At 41.4% G+C, this 13,439-nt stretch overlaps 1 protein-coding gene across 1 annotated transcript in view; it reads right to left on the reverse strand.

Moving 5' to 3' along the window:
- LOC124594309 (nipped-B-like protein A) overlaps nt 1-13,439 on the reverse strand; it is a 480,509-nt gene that overhangs the window by 328,912 nt on the left and 138,158 nt on the right. The window contains exon 7 of the mRNA XM_047132672.1: nt 10,457-10,633. Coding sequence (XP_046988628.1) covers nt 10,457-10,633 — 177 coding nt within the window. The remainder of the gene's footprint in view (nt 1-10,456; nt 10,634-13,439) is intronic.

The following is a 13,439-nucleotide window of genomic DNA, read 5'->3' on the forward strand; positions in this document are numbered from 1 at the left end:
ACCAACCTGTCAGAACTCCGGGTGCATGGGAACTTGCCCTTCAGTATATCCTCTCTTCCCGTTACCCACCAGGCCTCAATCTCCGCTAATTTCAAGTTGCCGCCACTCACACCTCACCTGTCATTCAACATCATCTTTGCCTCTGCACTTCCGCCTCGACTGACATCTCTGCCCAAACTCTTTGTCTTTAAATATGTTGCTTGTGTCTGTATATGTGTGGATGGATATCTGTGTGTGCGCGAGTGTATACCCGTCCTTTTTCCCCCCTAAGGTAAGTCTTTCCGCTCCCGGGATTTGGAATGACTCCTTACCCTCTCCCTTAAAACCCACATCCTTTCGTCTTTCCCTCTCCTTCCCTCTTTCCTGATGAGGCAACAGTTTGTTGCAAAATCTAGAATTTTGTGTGTACGTTTGTGTTTGTTTGTGTGTCTATCGACGTGCCAGTGCTTTCGTTTGGTAAGTCACATCATCTTTGTTTTGAGATATATTTTTCCCATGTGAAATGTTTCCCTCTATTAATTCATATCATTAATTTGAACCCAACAATTACGTTTGTTATTGTCACTGTTGCATTTCGAAATCTTTCCTGTCGTCTTATTTTCTCTTTTTGTTTTTGCCAGTAGTTTCGCTTTGTATTCACCTTCTCCTTTTTACCGTAATCTACTATACAATTTCATCCCGCCTATATATACTCAATAATACGTCACCCACTTCCAAACCATAACCAAAAAATTTTTTTCCGCTTTCAACACTACCGCTGCTATAAAATCCACCGTTTCTAGTCCACAAACAGTTCCTTTCACCTATTAAACAACCATTTCATCTAGTTCTGATAACTTTAGCTTTATTTCCATTTCCATTTTTCCCACATCACTGATAATTTTTAGCCGCTTCCCACAGGTTTTAACGTCATTATTTCTTCGCCAGACAATTGTTAGCCTCATTTTCATAATCTGCCACCACAAAACCACTCTTTTTAATACATTTACACGCCGTTTTTTCGAAATTTTCCCGAATCTCTCCATCCTTTAACGTGTTTTGGCGGCAACACAACCACCTAACCTTTGTGCACATCGTTGTCTACCAACCCAAGTTCACCACAGGATCAACATAGCCCAGCTTTATCCAACACTTTTTCGCCTTTTTTCACAACAGATCTCCAGTTACTTTCTCCAGTTATTTTCATTTTCATTTCAACCTCATGTTACACTTTCCACCTTCTAATACCATGTCACCCTCACAACATCCCCACAACGACCCCATTAAGTTTTATTTACATTCCCTCCACAAACATGCCTTCACCCTAGCCAGATTACGCTCGCATATTTTATTTTCTCAGGCTTGTCTGACATTTGACATTACCCCCAAAGGCCTCACACTTAAAGTTCCCATCTCTGGCTGCAACCCTTCTTTCCATCAGTCCCTATACCAGTTCCAAACTGAACAATCCATTGCCCTCACCCACCTAATCCTTCACCTACACATCAACTCAGCCAATGGACACACCCGTAAACTCCTATCCTTAATAAAAGTCCTCAATCTTTCCTCTCCCACATCGACACCGGCTGTTCAGAGCATCCTCCTACAGGCCAACCGCAAATTAGAACAGCATGCCACCCTTCACCTCAAAAAACTATCCAATCTCCTGGTTTCCCACCTCCGGAAAGGCAACTCACTCACCCTTCACAACCTTTCCAGCAAACCTCAACCTCCTCTCATTGCACACAAACCCAGTCTCTCCCATCTACTCAACCTCCCACTTCCAGCTCCACTCCCTCCAAAACCTCAAAATTCCAATCAACACAATCTGGAACCACAACACCCTAATTCAGTAGTTAACCTTTCCTCCAAACCTCTCTCCCAATCCGAAACCTCTGTCCTATCCAAAGGCCTCACCTTCAGCCCCACTCCCAGATTCAACCAAACAGCCCTCGTCAAAGATTTACTGTCCTACACTCGTACTCTCTGCTGGAAGTATCACTTTGCCACGAAGAAAAATGATCCTAATCCTACTCCTAATGATCCAACTCCCCAAGACACCATCCAAATTGAACCCTGCCTGGAACAGTTCCGTCCTCCGTCGCAGCGGGACCCACCTCCTCTTCCTCAAAATCACCCTCTCCAAACCTTCCAGGAATTTCTGACTTCCAGCCTTGCATCTCAATCCTTCTTAAAAAACCTTAATCCTACTCCCAACATCACAACTGCTGAAGCCCAGGCTATCCGTGATCTGAAGGCTGACCGATCCATCGTCATTCTTCCTGCGGACAAGGGTTCCACGACCGTGGTACTTGATCGTCGGGAGTATGTGGCTGAGGGACTGCGTCAGCTTTCAGACAACACCACATACAAAGTTTGCCGAGGTAACCCCATTCCCGATGTCCAGGCAGAGCTTCAAGGAATCCTCAGAACCTTAGGCCCCCTGCAAAACATTTCACCTAACTCCATCAACCTCCTGACCCCACCGACACCCCGCACCCCTACCTTCTTCCTAAAATCCACAAACCCAATCATCCCGGCCACCCCATTGTAGCTGGTTACCAAGCCCCCACAGAACGTATCTCTGCCTACGTAGATCGACACCTTCAACCCATTACATGCAGTCTCCCATCCTTCATCAAAGACACCAACCACTTTCTGGAACGCCTGGAATCCTTACCCAATGTGTTACCCCCGGAAACCATCCTTGTAACCATTGATGCCACTTCCTTATACACAAATATTCCGCACGTCCAGGGCCTCGCTGCGATGGAGCATTTCCTTTCACGCCGATCACCTGCCACCCTACCTAAAACCTCTTTCCTCATCACCTTAGCCAGCATCCTCCTGACCCACAACTTCCTCACTTTTGAAGGCCAGACATACCAACAATTAAAGGGAACAGCCATGGGTACCAGGATGGCCCCCTCGTACGCCAATCTATCCTGGGTCGCTTAGAGGAAGCCTTCCTGGTTACCCAGGCCTGCCAACCCAAAGTTTGGTACAGATTTATTGATGACATCTTCATGATCTGGACTCACAGTGAAGAAGAACTCCAGAATTTCCTCTCCAACCTCAACTCCTTTGGTTCCATCAGATTCACCTGGTCCTACTCCAAATCCCATGCTACTTTCCTTGACGTTGACCTCCACCTGTCCAATGGCCAGCTTCACACGTCCGTCCACATCAAACCCACCAACAAGCAACACTACCTCCATTATGACAGCTGCCACCCATTCCACATCAAACGGTCCCTTCCCTACAGCCTAGGTCTTCATGACAAACGAATCTGCTCCAGTCCGGAATCCCTGAACCATTACACCAACAACCTGACCACAGCTTTCGCATCCCGCAACTACCCTTCCGACGTGGTACAGAAGCAAATAACCAGAGCCACTTCCTCATCCCCTCAAACCCAGAATCCCCCACAGAAGAACCACAAAAGTGCCCCACTTGTGACAGGATACTTTCCGGGACTGGACCAGACTCTGAATGTGGCTCTCCAGCAGGGATACGACTTCCTCAAATCCTGCCCTGAAATGAGATCCATCCTTCATGAAATCCTCCCCACTCCACCAAGAGTGTCTTTCCGCAGTCCACCTAACCTTCGTAACCTGTTAGTTCATCCCTATGAAATCCCCAAACCACCTTCCCTACCCTCTGGCTCCTATCCTTGTAACCGCCCGCGGTGTAAAACCTATCCCATGCACCCTCCTACCACCACCTACTCCAGTCCTGTAACCCAGAAGGTGTACACGATCAAAGGCAGAGCCACGTGTGAAAGCACCCACGTGATTTACCAACTGACCTGCCTACACTGTGATGCATTCTATGTGGGAATGACCAGCAACAAACTGTCCATTCACATGAATGGACACAGGCAGACAGTGTTTGTTGGTAATGAGGATCACCCTGTGGCTAAACATGCCTTGGTGCACGGCCAGCACATCTTGGCACAGTGTTACACCGTCCGGGTTATCTGGATACTTCCCACAAACACCAACCTATCCGAACTCCGGAGATGGGAACTTGCTCTTCAATACATCCTCTCTTCCCGTTACCCACCAGGCCTCAATCTCCGCTATTCTCAAGTTGCCACCACTCACACCTCACCTGTCATTCAACATTATCTTTGCCTCTGCACTTCCGCCTCGACTGACATCTCTGCCCAAACTCTTTGTCTTTAAATATGTCTGCTTGTGTCTGTATATGTGTGGATGGATATGTGTGTGTGTGCGAGTGTATACCCGTCCTTTTTTCCCCCTAAGGTAAGTCTTTCCGCTCCCGGGATTGGGATGACTTCTTACCCTCTCCATTAAAACCCACTTCATTTCGTCTTTCCCTCTCCTTCCCTCTTTCCTGATGAGGCAACAGTTTGTTGCGAAAGCTTGAATTTTGTGTGTATGTTTGTGTGTCTATCGACGTGCCAGCGCTTTCGTTTGGTAAGTCACATCATCTTTGTTTTTAGATATATTTTTCGCATGTGGAATGTTTCCGTATATATATATAAAAGATGTGGCTTACCAAACGAAAGCGCTGGCAGGTTGATAGACACACAAACAAACACAAACATACACACAAAATTCTAGCTTTCGCAACAAACGGTTGCTTCATCAGGAAAGAGGGAAGGAGAGGGAAAGACGAAAGGATGTGGGTTTTAAGGGAGAGGGTAAGGAGTCATTCCAATCCCGGGAGCGGTAAGACTTACCTTAGGGGGAAAAAAGGACAGGTATACACTTGCACACACATGCATATCCATCCGCACATACACAGACACATGTCTGCTCATCAATGGACACACCTAAAGATTTTGAAAATTCTACCTTAGCTACAGACTTCTGTTCAAAGTCTACATTTATTACTGGAGTTGTGCCATTTACTGTACGGAACTTTACATACTGTGTTTTATCTAAGTTTAAAGAGAGTCCGTTTGCTGAGAACCACTTAATAATTTTGTGAAAAACATCATTTACAATTACATCACTTAGTTCTTGGTTTTTGGATGTTATTACTATACTTGTATCATCAGGAAAGGCAAACCTACTATTGTAGCATTTGTAGACTTAGAGAAAGCTTTTGGTAATGTTGACTGGAATACTCTCTTTCAAATTCTAAAGGTGGGGAGGATAAAATACAGGAGCGAAAGGCTATTTACAATTTGCAAAGAAACCAGATGGCAATTATAACAGTCGAAGGGCACGAAAGGGAATCAGTAGTTGAGAAGGGAGTGAGACAGGGTTATAAGCTATCCCTGAAATTATTCCATATGTACACTGAATAAGCAATAAAAGGAAAAAACGAAAAAATTGGTATAGAAATTAAAGTTCAGGAAGAAGAAATAAAAATTTTGAGATTTACCAATGATATCTTAATTCTGTCAGAGACAGTACAGAAAAGACTTGGAAGAGCAATTGTATGGAATGGGCAGTGTCTAGAAAGGAGTATACAAGATAAACAAGAACAAAAGCAAAACAAGGATGATGGAATGCAGTCAAACTAAATCAGGTGACACTGAGGAGGTTAGATTTGGAAATGAGACACTTAAAGTAGTAGATGAGTTTTGTTATTTGGACAGCAGAGTAACTGAAGACTGCCGACATAGTAAACTTAAAATTTAGACTGGCAATAGTAAGAAAAGCATTTCTGTAAAAAGGAATTTTGTCAATATCAAATACAGATTTTAGTGTTTGGAAATATTTGTATGGAGTGTAGGAATGTGTGGAAATAAAAAATTATGATAAACAGTTTAGACAAGAGGAGAATAGCAGCGTTTGAAATGCGGTAGTACATAAGAATGCTGAAGATTAGATGGATAAATCACGTAACTAATGAGGAGATACTGAATAGAACTGGGGGGACAAAAAATTTGTGGTACAACCTGACTAGAAGAAGGGATCGCTCGATAGGACACATTCTGAGAGATCAAGGGATCACCTATTTAGTACTGGAAGAAAGTGTGAGGGGTAAAAACCATACAAGAAGACCAAGAGATGAATGCAGCAAGCAGATTCAGGCCATACGTCGCAGTAGCTATATGAGGATGAAGAAGCTGGCATAGGATGGAGTAGCTTGGAGAGCTGCATCAAAACAGACTTCAGACTGAAGACCACAATAGTAAATTACATGAAATTGTTCATTAGTGAGTTAATTAGTGCTATATGTCATTTTGTATTGAAGAATTAAAGTAACAAATGTAAATTGGCAGAAGTCAGAATCTAACAATGGTTATGACGAAATTTTTACGATGGAACATGGGGCTGCTTATGAACTTGAATGTTAATTATCTCTTCAATCAGTTATTTTGAGATAATTCAAAGTATTTTAGAGGAGAGACTTTCTGTCGATATGGATAACCTTTCTGAAGTATACTGATTAGCTCATAGGGTTTTGCATGTTGAAAACTGTAGTACCAACATCAATTAATTGCATTTTCTAATTATGAGTGCCTTAATAAGAGTTCACTATGCCAGTGCAAATTGAGAAAGTAAAATCACAATCTGAACAAGTTCAAGTGGAATTAAGTCCAAATAAGATCTTGAGATTTTCATGTGCGTCTCACATGCCAATAGGGAAATGTATTGAAAATAAGATAAAGATTTGGCAAAGAAAAGAGTATGGTTATTTACGGTAGTAGAAAACCGTAACAGATGGGAAGAACCCACCATGCTATGTCACATGAGGAAAAAAAGAACATAGACCAACTGAATATCTGCAAGCTGAATTCTAGAAAAGAAGATGAGATAAATACAATAAAATAGTAGAATTCGTGATGTTTGGGCAGCTGGTTATTGAAATCAATGAACATGATAAAAACTGGTGAACAGGGTGACTGAAGACATGTGAATCAAACTGAAGAGAAATCAAAAGAAGTAAAAACTGAAGACTTAGTCAAAATTCTGAGATCATTTTCTACACAAATTGGTGAAAAGATGGAGACTAACAATGAACTTTTATTGAAAGACACTACTGAACAATTTCGGACTTGGAAAACAGAATATTTTTTGAGTTACGATCAATATTCAATAAAAACAACAAAACAAACAACAAAGTATTGAAAATGAGATTCGAGATCAAGTCAAGGATACTGACTTGCTTGTCTTAAAAGCTGATGCAACATTACTTCTGAAACTGTTATTCTTCCATGCTGCATGTTTTCTCCAACTTATCTGTCCATCTTTTCATGTTATCTTCTACCAGCAATCTGTCTTCTCTTCATTAGACAGAAATTGTTTAGTTAGTGACTGTATTTCAAGTGTCTTTAAGAACCATCTCAGAGTGTAAGTAGAAACTTATTTGTATTTATGACTGTTTAAATCTTAGCGTCTTACGAAAAACACTCCGCTCTCTGGGTGCTGATCCTGCAGTGCCCCCACTTTCCCGTTGGTTAAGAGGTGAAGCGCTGCCATGACTAGAATCTCATTCATCCTTATTGCCAGTGTACAGAAACTTGAGAAAGGGGGCTGCTGTCAGTTTTCTTCTCCCCTTCAAACAGATCTGCTGTCACTGGCCATATTTCTTACACATACCATGATACACAAAGCTTACTCCCTATAAAAGCTCATTATTGTAGTGTAAGTATTTTATTACCTTCCAATAACTGCACGTAACACCCAAAAGTCACCTACTTATGTTACCACACACGAAAATATTACGCTCAACATCCCTCCTCAGGTCCTTCACTTCAGTGCCTACACAACCTCCTCTTGCTCACTCTTCCATTTATTTATTCTCACCTTCTTTTCTGGGTTGGGTTCTGATATCTGTAGAAATGAATACAGAGAACCTTGGAATGGTTGTAGGTGCCCAACATGCACTATTGTCATTCTTACTGGTAAGCGGAGCTTGACACTGACTGGTGATGTAGTCTCTATCATCTGGTACGGACCCTGGTATTTCGTGACTGAAGTATATGGGCTTGACAACATCACCCATTGCCCTACCTTATAACATGGTACATTCCCCATGAATTTCATTGCTGCCTCTTGCTGTTCCAGGGCCTTTGCTTTCTGCAGATGCCCCTAAACCTCTCTTAATATTTTGGTGAAATTACGAACTGGAACTTTGTCCTTGCCGATTTTTGCTCCAACCATATCAAATGGCGATGGCCTCTACCTGACATACAGGGATTGCCTAGTACTCATGTGAACTCGTATCCCAGTCATAATGTTCAAATAGTAACTCAACATCCTACCAATAGTACAGTGCACTCGTTCCATTCTACCATTAGACTGTGAGTGCAGCAGACCAGTTCTTAATTTTTGAACCCGAAGCACATGACACAGTTGTTTCATAAAATGTGACTGGAAATGTGTCTCCTGGTCTGTGACCAGTTTCAGGCAGACCAAATTTGAGCAAGCAATTGTTAACCATGGCTTGCACTGCTGTAATTACATACTTGCTGATTTAGGGTGATGACCATTTCAACACATTGAGAGAAGAGAGCAATAAACTTTAAAACAAAATGGTTTCCCACTGGAGTCCAGTTAAATAAACCGAAAACATTATCATTTCAAATGGTTTTGTTGCTTCTGACAACCCTTACAACAGTACTCATCTATGGTTCATGACCACTTGTTGTGCACACTGTACCCAACTCCTCACATAACAGTCTAAGTCTTCCTTCCTCTACTTCCACTAGTACCTCTTCACTACTCACTGGTTCATCACCCTACTACGTACCCAGATAGCATGCGTTCATATATTTCCTTCAATAGTTCCAACTTGTGCTTAGCCGGCACTACAATGCATAGCCCCAAGCTAGTTGACTATCTGACATTCTGAACTGCAACTGTGTCACATATAGCTTGCAGTCAGCGTCAGAAGTTTGCACTGCTTGCCACTCAGCAAGCCTGTGTTCCAGTGCCTGTACCACCACTATCTTCCTGCTCAAACCAACCATGTTTCTGAGCTTCTTTCCTAGCATGTGCAGCACTTCATAATCAAACTTGCAGAGTCTTAACTCTCACCTTGTCAGGCTGCTAGAAGGGTCCTTAAACCCCAGTAACCATTTTAGAGCCACATATTAGTTATTACCTAAAATTTTTACCCATACAAATAGCACCAAAAATATGTAATTCTGTATATCAAGCAGAGCATTTCCTTCCCTGTGTAGAATAGTTCTTTTCCGTCTTACTGGATTGTCATGAAGAGTAAGCCACAGGATGTTCTTCAACATTCACCTCCTGATTCAAAACACATCTTAATGCCTGACTAAATGCACCATAGACAGCACAGATTCCTTTGGATCAGTAGGGAAAATCAAAACTGGGCTTGAAATTATTCAATCCTTTGAATGTAGCTTGACGTTCCTCTGTTCATTCAAACTTAACAGTTGCATGAATGGTTGTGCCACATCCATGAACACCTTGAGAAATTTCCAATAATAATTTAAGATCCTAAAAATAACTGTAGCTCTTTTTTTGACTTAGGAATTGGAAAATTGTGTACCAGTTGGGTCTTTACCCCTACATTACTAAGTAACTGCCCAAAGTAACCCATTTCCTCAAAGGCAAAATGAAACTTCTCCATACTCAACATCAGCTATGCTGTCGGTAACCTTTTTAAGACCTCTCTCAAACATTGCATATGTTCCTCCTCATCCCTGGAAAGAACACAATTATATCACTGAGACACACCAAGCACTGCTGATGGTTTAAACCCCTCAGTGTCCCGTTCAACAACTGCTGAAGTGTTAGTGGTGCACTCTAATCCAAACGGCATCCTTCAGTATTCCACAGAGAACTATGAACACTGCCTTGGCCAATCCTCCAGAAACACCTCTAACTGATGGTACTAATTGCTTTAATCCATAACAAAGAAATATCGGCACATCATCTATGGTCTCATTGTTATGGGGTACTCCTGCTGAGCAGTGCATGCAGACAGGTGGGGCAGGAGTGCGCATCTATGTATCGTGGTACTGAAGTAGCTATATATTATATGACATGAACATTATTCAACAAATTTAATATTTTAACATGGTTTGTATTCACTGGTGCAAAAAATGTGTTTCATCCCATACTTCACACTTTTGGATGTCAACTTTACTCTCTAAAGTAGCCACCCTAATATCTTCCTCAGGATTCAAGTTATCTGCATACCAGTTGTATCAAAATTGGTTCCGTGGTTTAGTCGTGAGAAGACAACACACTTTCACATTTAGAAAACTTCAAATTACGATATTTCTTTTTTCCGTGTTCTGATTTTGATGAAATAAAGCCTTTGTGTTGCTCCAAGCTATGCTCATATTAACTATGGAAAAATCACGAAATATGTTTGGTAGTGTTAGAGGTTAGTCAGTTCAAACAAACAAACAACCAAACGGGGCGGTTTTAAAGTTTTATTACTTTCATATTAGGCACTGTAATTGGAAACAGCACAGGTATTTGTGGGTTTCCTTCAACATTGTTTTCTAAGTTAATGATTATTCTCTTCATATAAAATATTTTACAGTTATTTAAAAAAAATGAGGACTTACCTCTTCACCAGCAGACATTTTTTGACTTTTCAACAAATTCACAACACGAATAACATCATTTATTCTGCCTTGTGAAAATACAGCATCACTCCGTACTTTTGAAAGTATCAAACCCAAACAGCGAAGACAGAGTAAATGAAACTGGGCACTTGCATCCTTCTTCTCAAGCCCTCTTGCCTGCAGTAATAGGTAAAACCACATAATTAATGTACAACAGATTTCAAACAGGTCCACAATATCACACAGTTTTCTGTATTATGCATAATGAAGGGCAACATAAGTAGTGTTTTCAGTGACAGTTATGTGCAGCCGGCCTGGGTGGCCGAGCGGTTCTAGGTGCTACAGTCTGGAACCGTGCGACCGCTACAATCGCAGGTTCGAATCCTGCCTCGGGCATGGATGTGTGTGATGTCCTTAGGTTAGTTAGGTTTAAGTAGTTCTAAGTTCTAGGTGACTTATGACCTCAGAAGTTAAGTCCCATAGTGCTCAGAGCCATTTGAACCAAGTTATGTGCATTACAAGCATCACCAACATATTTACAAGCAACCCCAATAATCTTGTGCAGGATTTCACTCTGAAGTAATCAGATGCTGAATGTTAGCGCACCTGAGTTGTTTGAGTGGGGGGCCTCAATCCAAGACAGTGTGTTCCAACAGGTGAACACGTGAATCATTCCGTCAATTATGACATCATTGGAGATGGTACACAAGCTCAAATTGGCAAAGGATAGAGAAGGAAATTTGCTTCAGAGGATCCACCCTGGCATTTTCTTCAAGTAATTTAGGAAACCACAAAATTTGGATTGTAGTCCAATGAAGCTTTGTAGGGTGTCATTTTCTGTTTCATGTAATGCGAGATATGGTAAATGGCTTCCAACTAACAGTGTGTGCGTCATTTCTTAGAAGCTTACGCTCACCTTAAAGCCAAACCAATGGCATTTTTGACTGATGTTTCTTTTTCCTTCAAAGTCTAACGGCAAAGGAATGAGAGTGACAGAGGCAGGTTCTGCATGAAACTGTAAGTCTTTAGTCCAGATCTACATAGTCACAGTAGGTGTGTAACAGTTGCCTCCTTGAGATCTTGCAACTACTCAAAGATCTGGTTTTTTTTTCTTTCTTTTTTTCCTGGGTAGGTCTTCTTATGGAAGATGCCGCCATACCCATATAGTGATGGTCCCTTTTATGTACAATTTTTAAAAAATTGGAATGTGGAATGTAAGAACATCATTAGAATTCATGGATGGAAACAACAGAAAGAGACCAGCACTTGCAATCCATGAGTTGGGACATATCAACAATGATGCTGAAAAACTAGGTTACTGAAAGATGCGATGTTTCCTGCATATAATGTTGGTTGTCAGAATGATGATATTTTTATCCTGTTTCAGCTCCATTATTGGTCAATTTTGAAATTAGCTGATGGTTTGCCTGAAACTGAATAAAATATTTTCTTTCAAATAAGCAAAATCCAATCAAAGAAATATTTTGATTTTTTCAGTAAGTTCATATAATCTATGGACCCACACTGGAGGAAAACAGGTTATAAGATGAAGTAAAGACAACTACAAACCTGTTGACCATCCTGACCACTGGCACTGGTGAAGAGTAATGGAAGTTAATGGCTTTGCGAAGTTCCTGGAAATCTAGAGACTTCCATAAGAGTATGATTTGATACATTACACTGTCGTTCACATCAGGATCCTTACAGCTAGTAGCTTGGAGAAAAAGCACTGTCATGCTTCAGTTGTAAGTGAATGGTTTATAGTGCTTTGTGAATCTTTCTCTGGGAACAGTTACACAACATTCAACGGGTCATGTATGTCACCTTAAATGGTGGTGGTGGTGGTGGTGGTGGTGGTGATGACCAGTCTAAGAACTGTAAATTTAACAAGCTTAACACTATCCGCACAGAGATGTTCTTGCAAGATAAATTTTTATTACTCAATAATTTGAACACTAGGGTGGGTAAAGACAATAAACTATAAGAGAATGTGATGGGCAAACTAGGAGGACGAAACTGTAATACCAACTGCTAATAAATTCTTCTTGATTTACTAAAGGTTTCAATCTTCAGGTGATTATCAGGTAGCCTATGTATTAAGTGAGGGAACATAAGCAATACAGTTCACATTTAACTGTGAAAACAAAGATATTTGCTGTACATGCAGTGGTGTAACATATTACTTCCGTAAAATGATGTGTTACCCAATGTCTACCTAACCAATGAATGATGATCGCGAGACTTACAAAAAAATTTATTACTTAAACAGTCTAAAGCCAAAACTTTTTGTAGGTTTTGTTATTGTTTGTACATTTAAACTGAACAGAAGGGTGTTGCACTGATTTAAGGTCCGACGCTAATTGCAGTATTACCATCAGTTGCAGTACCTGCTGGACACTGAGTTATTCTGCACTTCGGTATTCTGGATTGGAGAATCAGTGGTGCACCATCGAGAAAAGAGAGTACCATATCATGCTACAAATGTCACCAGAAACTTAAGACAAGAACTTATCTGTCCAATCTGTTGGTATATTCTAAGCTATCAATTTGATATATACTCTGAGATTAAGTGATAACTGTAACATTCCTTCCGCAGAAATGTTACGAGGGCAGTTCAATAAGTAATGCAACACATTTTTTTTCTCGGCCAATTTTGGTTGAAAAAACCGGAAATTTCTTGTGGAATATTTTCAAACATTCCCGCTTCGTCTCGTATAGTTTCATTGACTTCCAACAGGTGGCAGCGCTGTACGGAGCTGTTAAAATGGCGTCTGTAACGGATGTGCGTTGCAAACAACGGGCAGTGATCGAGTTTCTTTTGGCGGAAAACCAGGGCATCTCAGATATTCATAGGCGCTTGCAGAATGTCTACGGTGATCTGGCAGTGGACAAAAGCACGGTGAGTCGTTGGGCAAAGCGTGTGTCATCATCGCCGCAAGGTCAAGCAAGACTGTCTGATCTCCCGCGTGCGGGCCGGCCGTGC

This window comes from Schistocerca americana, chromosome 2 (assembly GCF_021461395.2).
Source record: "Schistocerca americana isolate TAMUIC-IGC-003095 chromosome 2, iqSchAmer2.1, whole genome shotgun sequence".
NCBI lineage: Eukaryota > Metazoa > Arthropoda > Insecta > Orthoptera > Acrididae > Schistocerca > Schistocerca americana.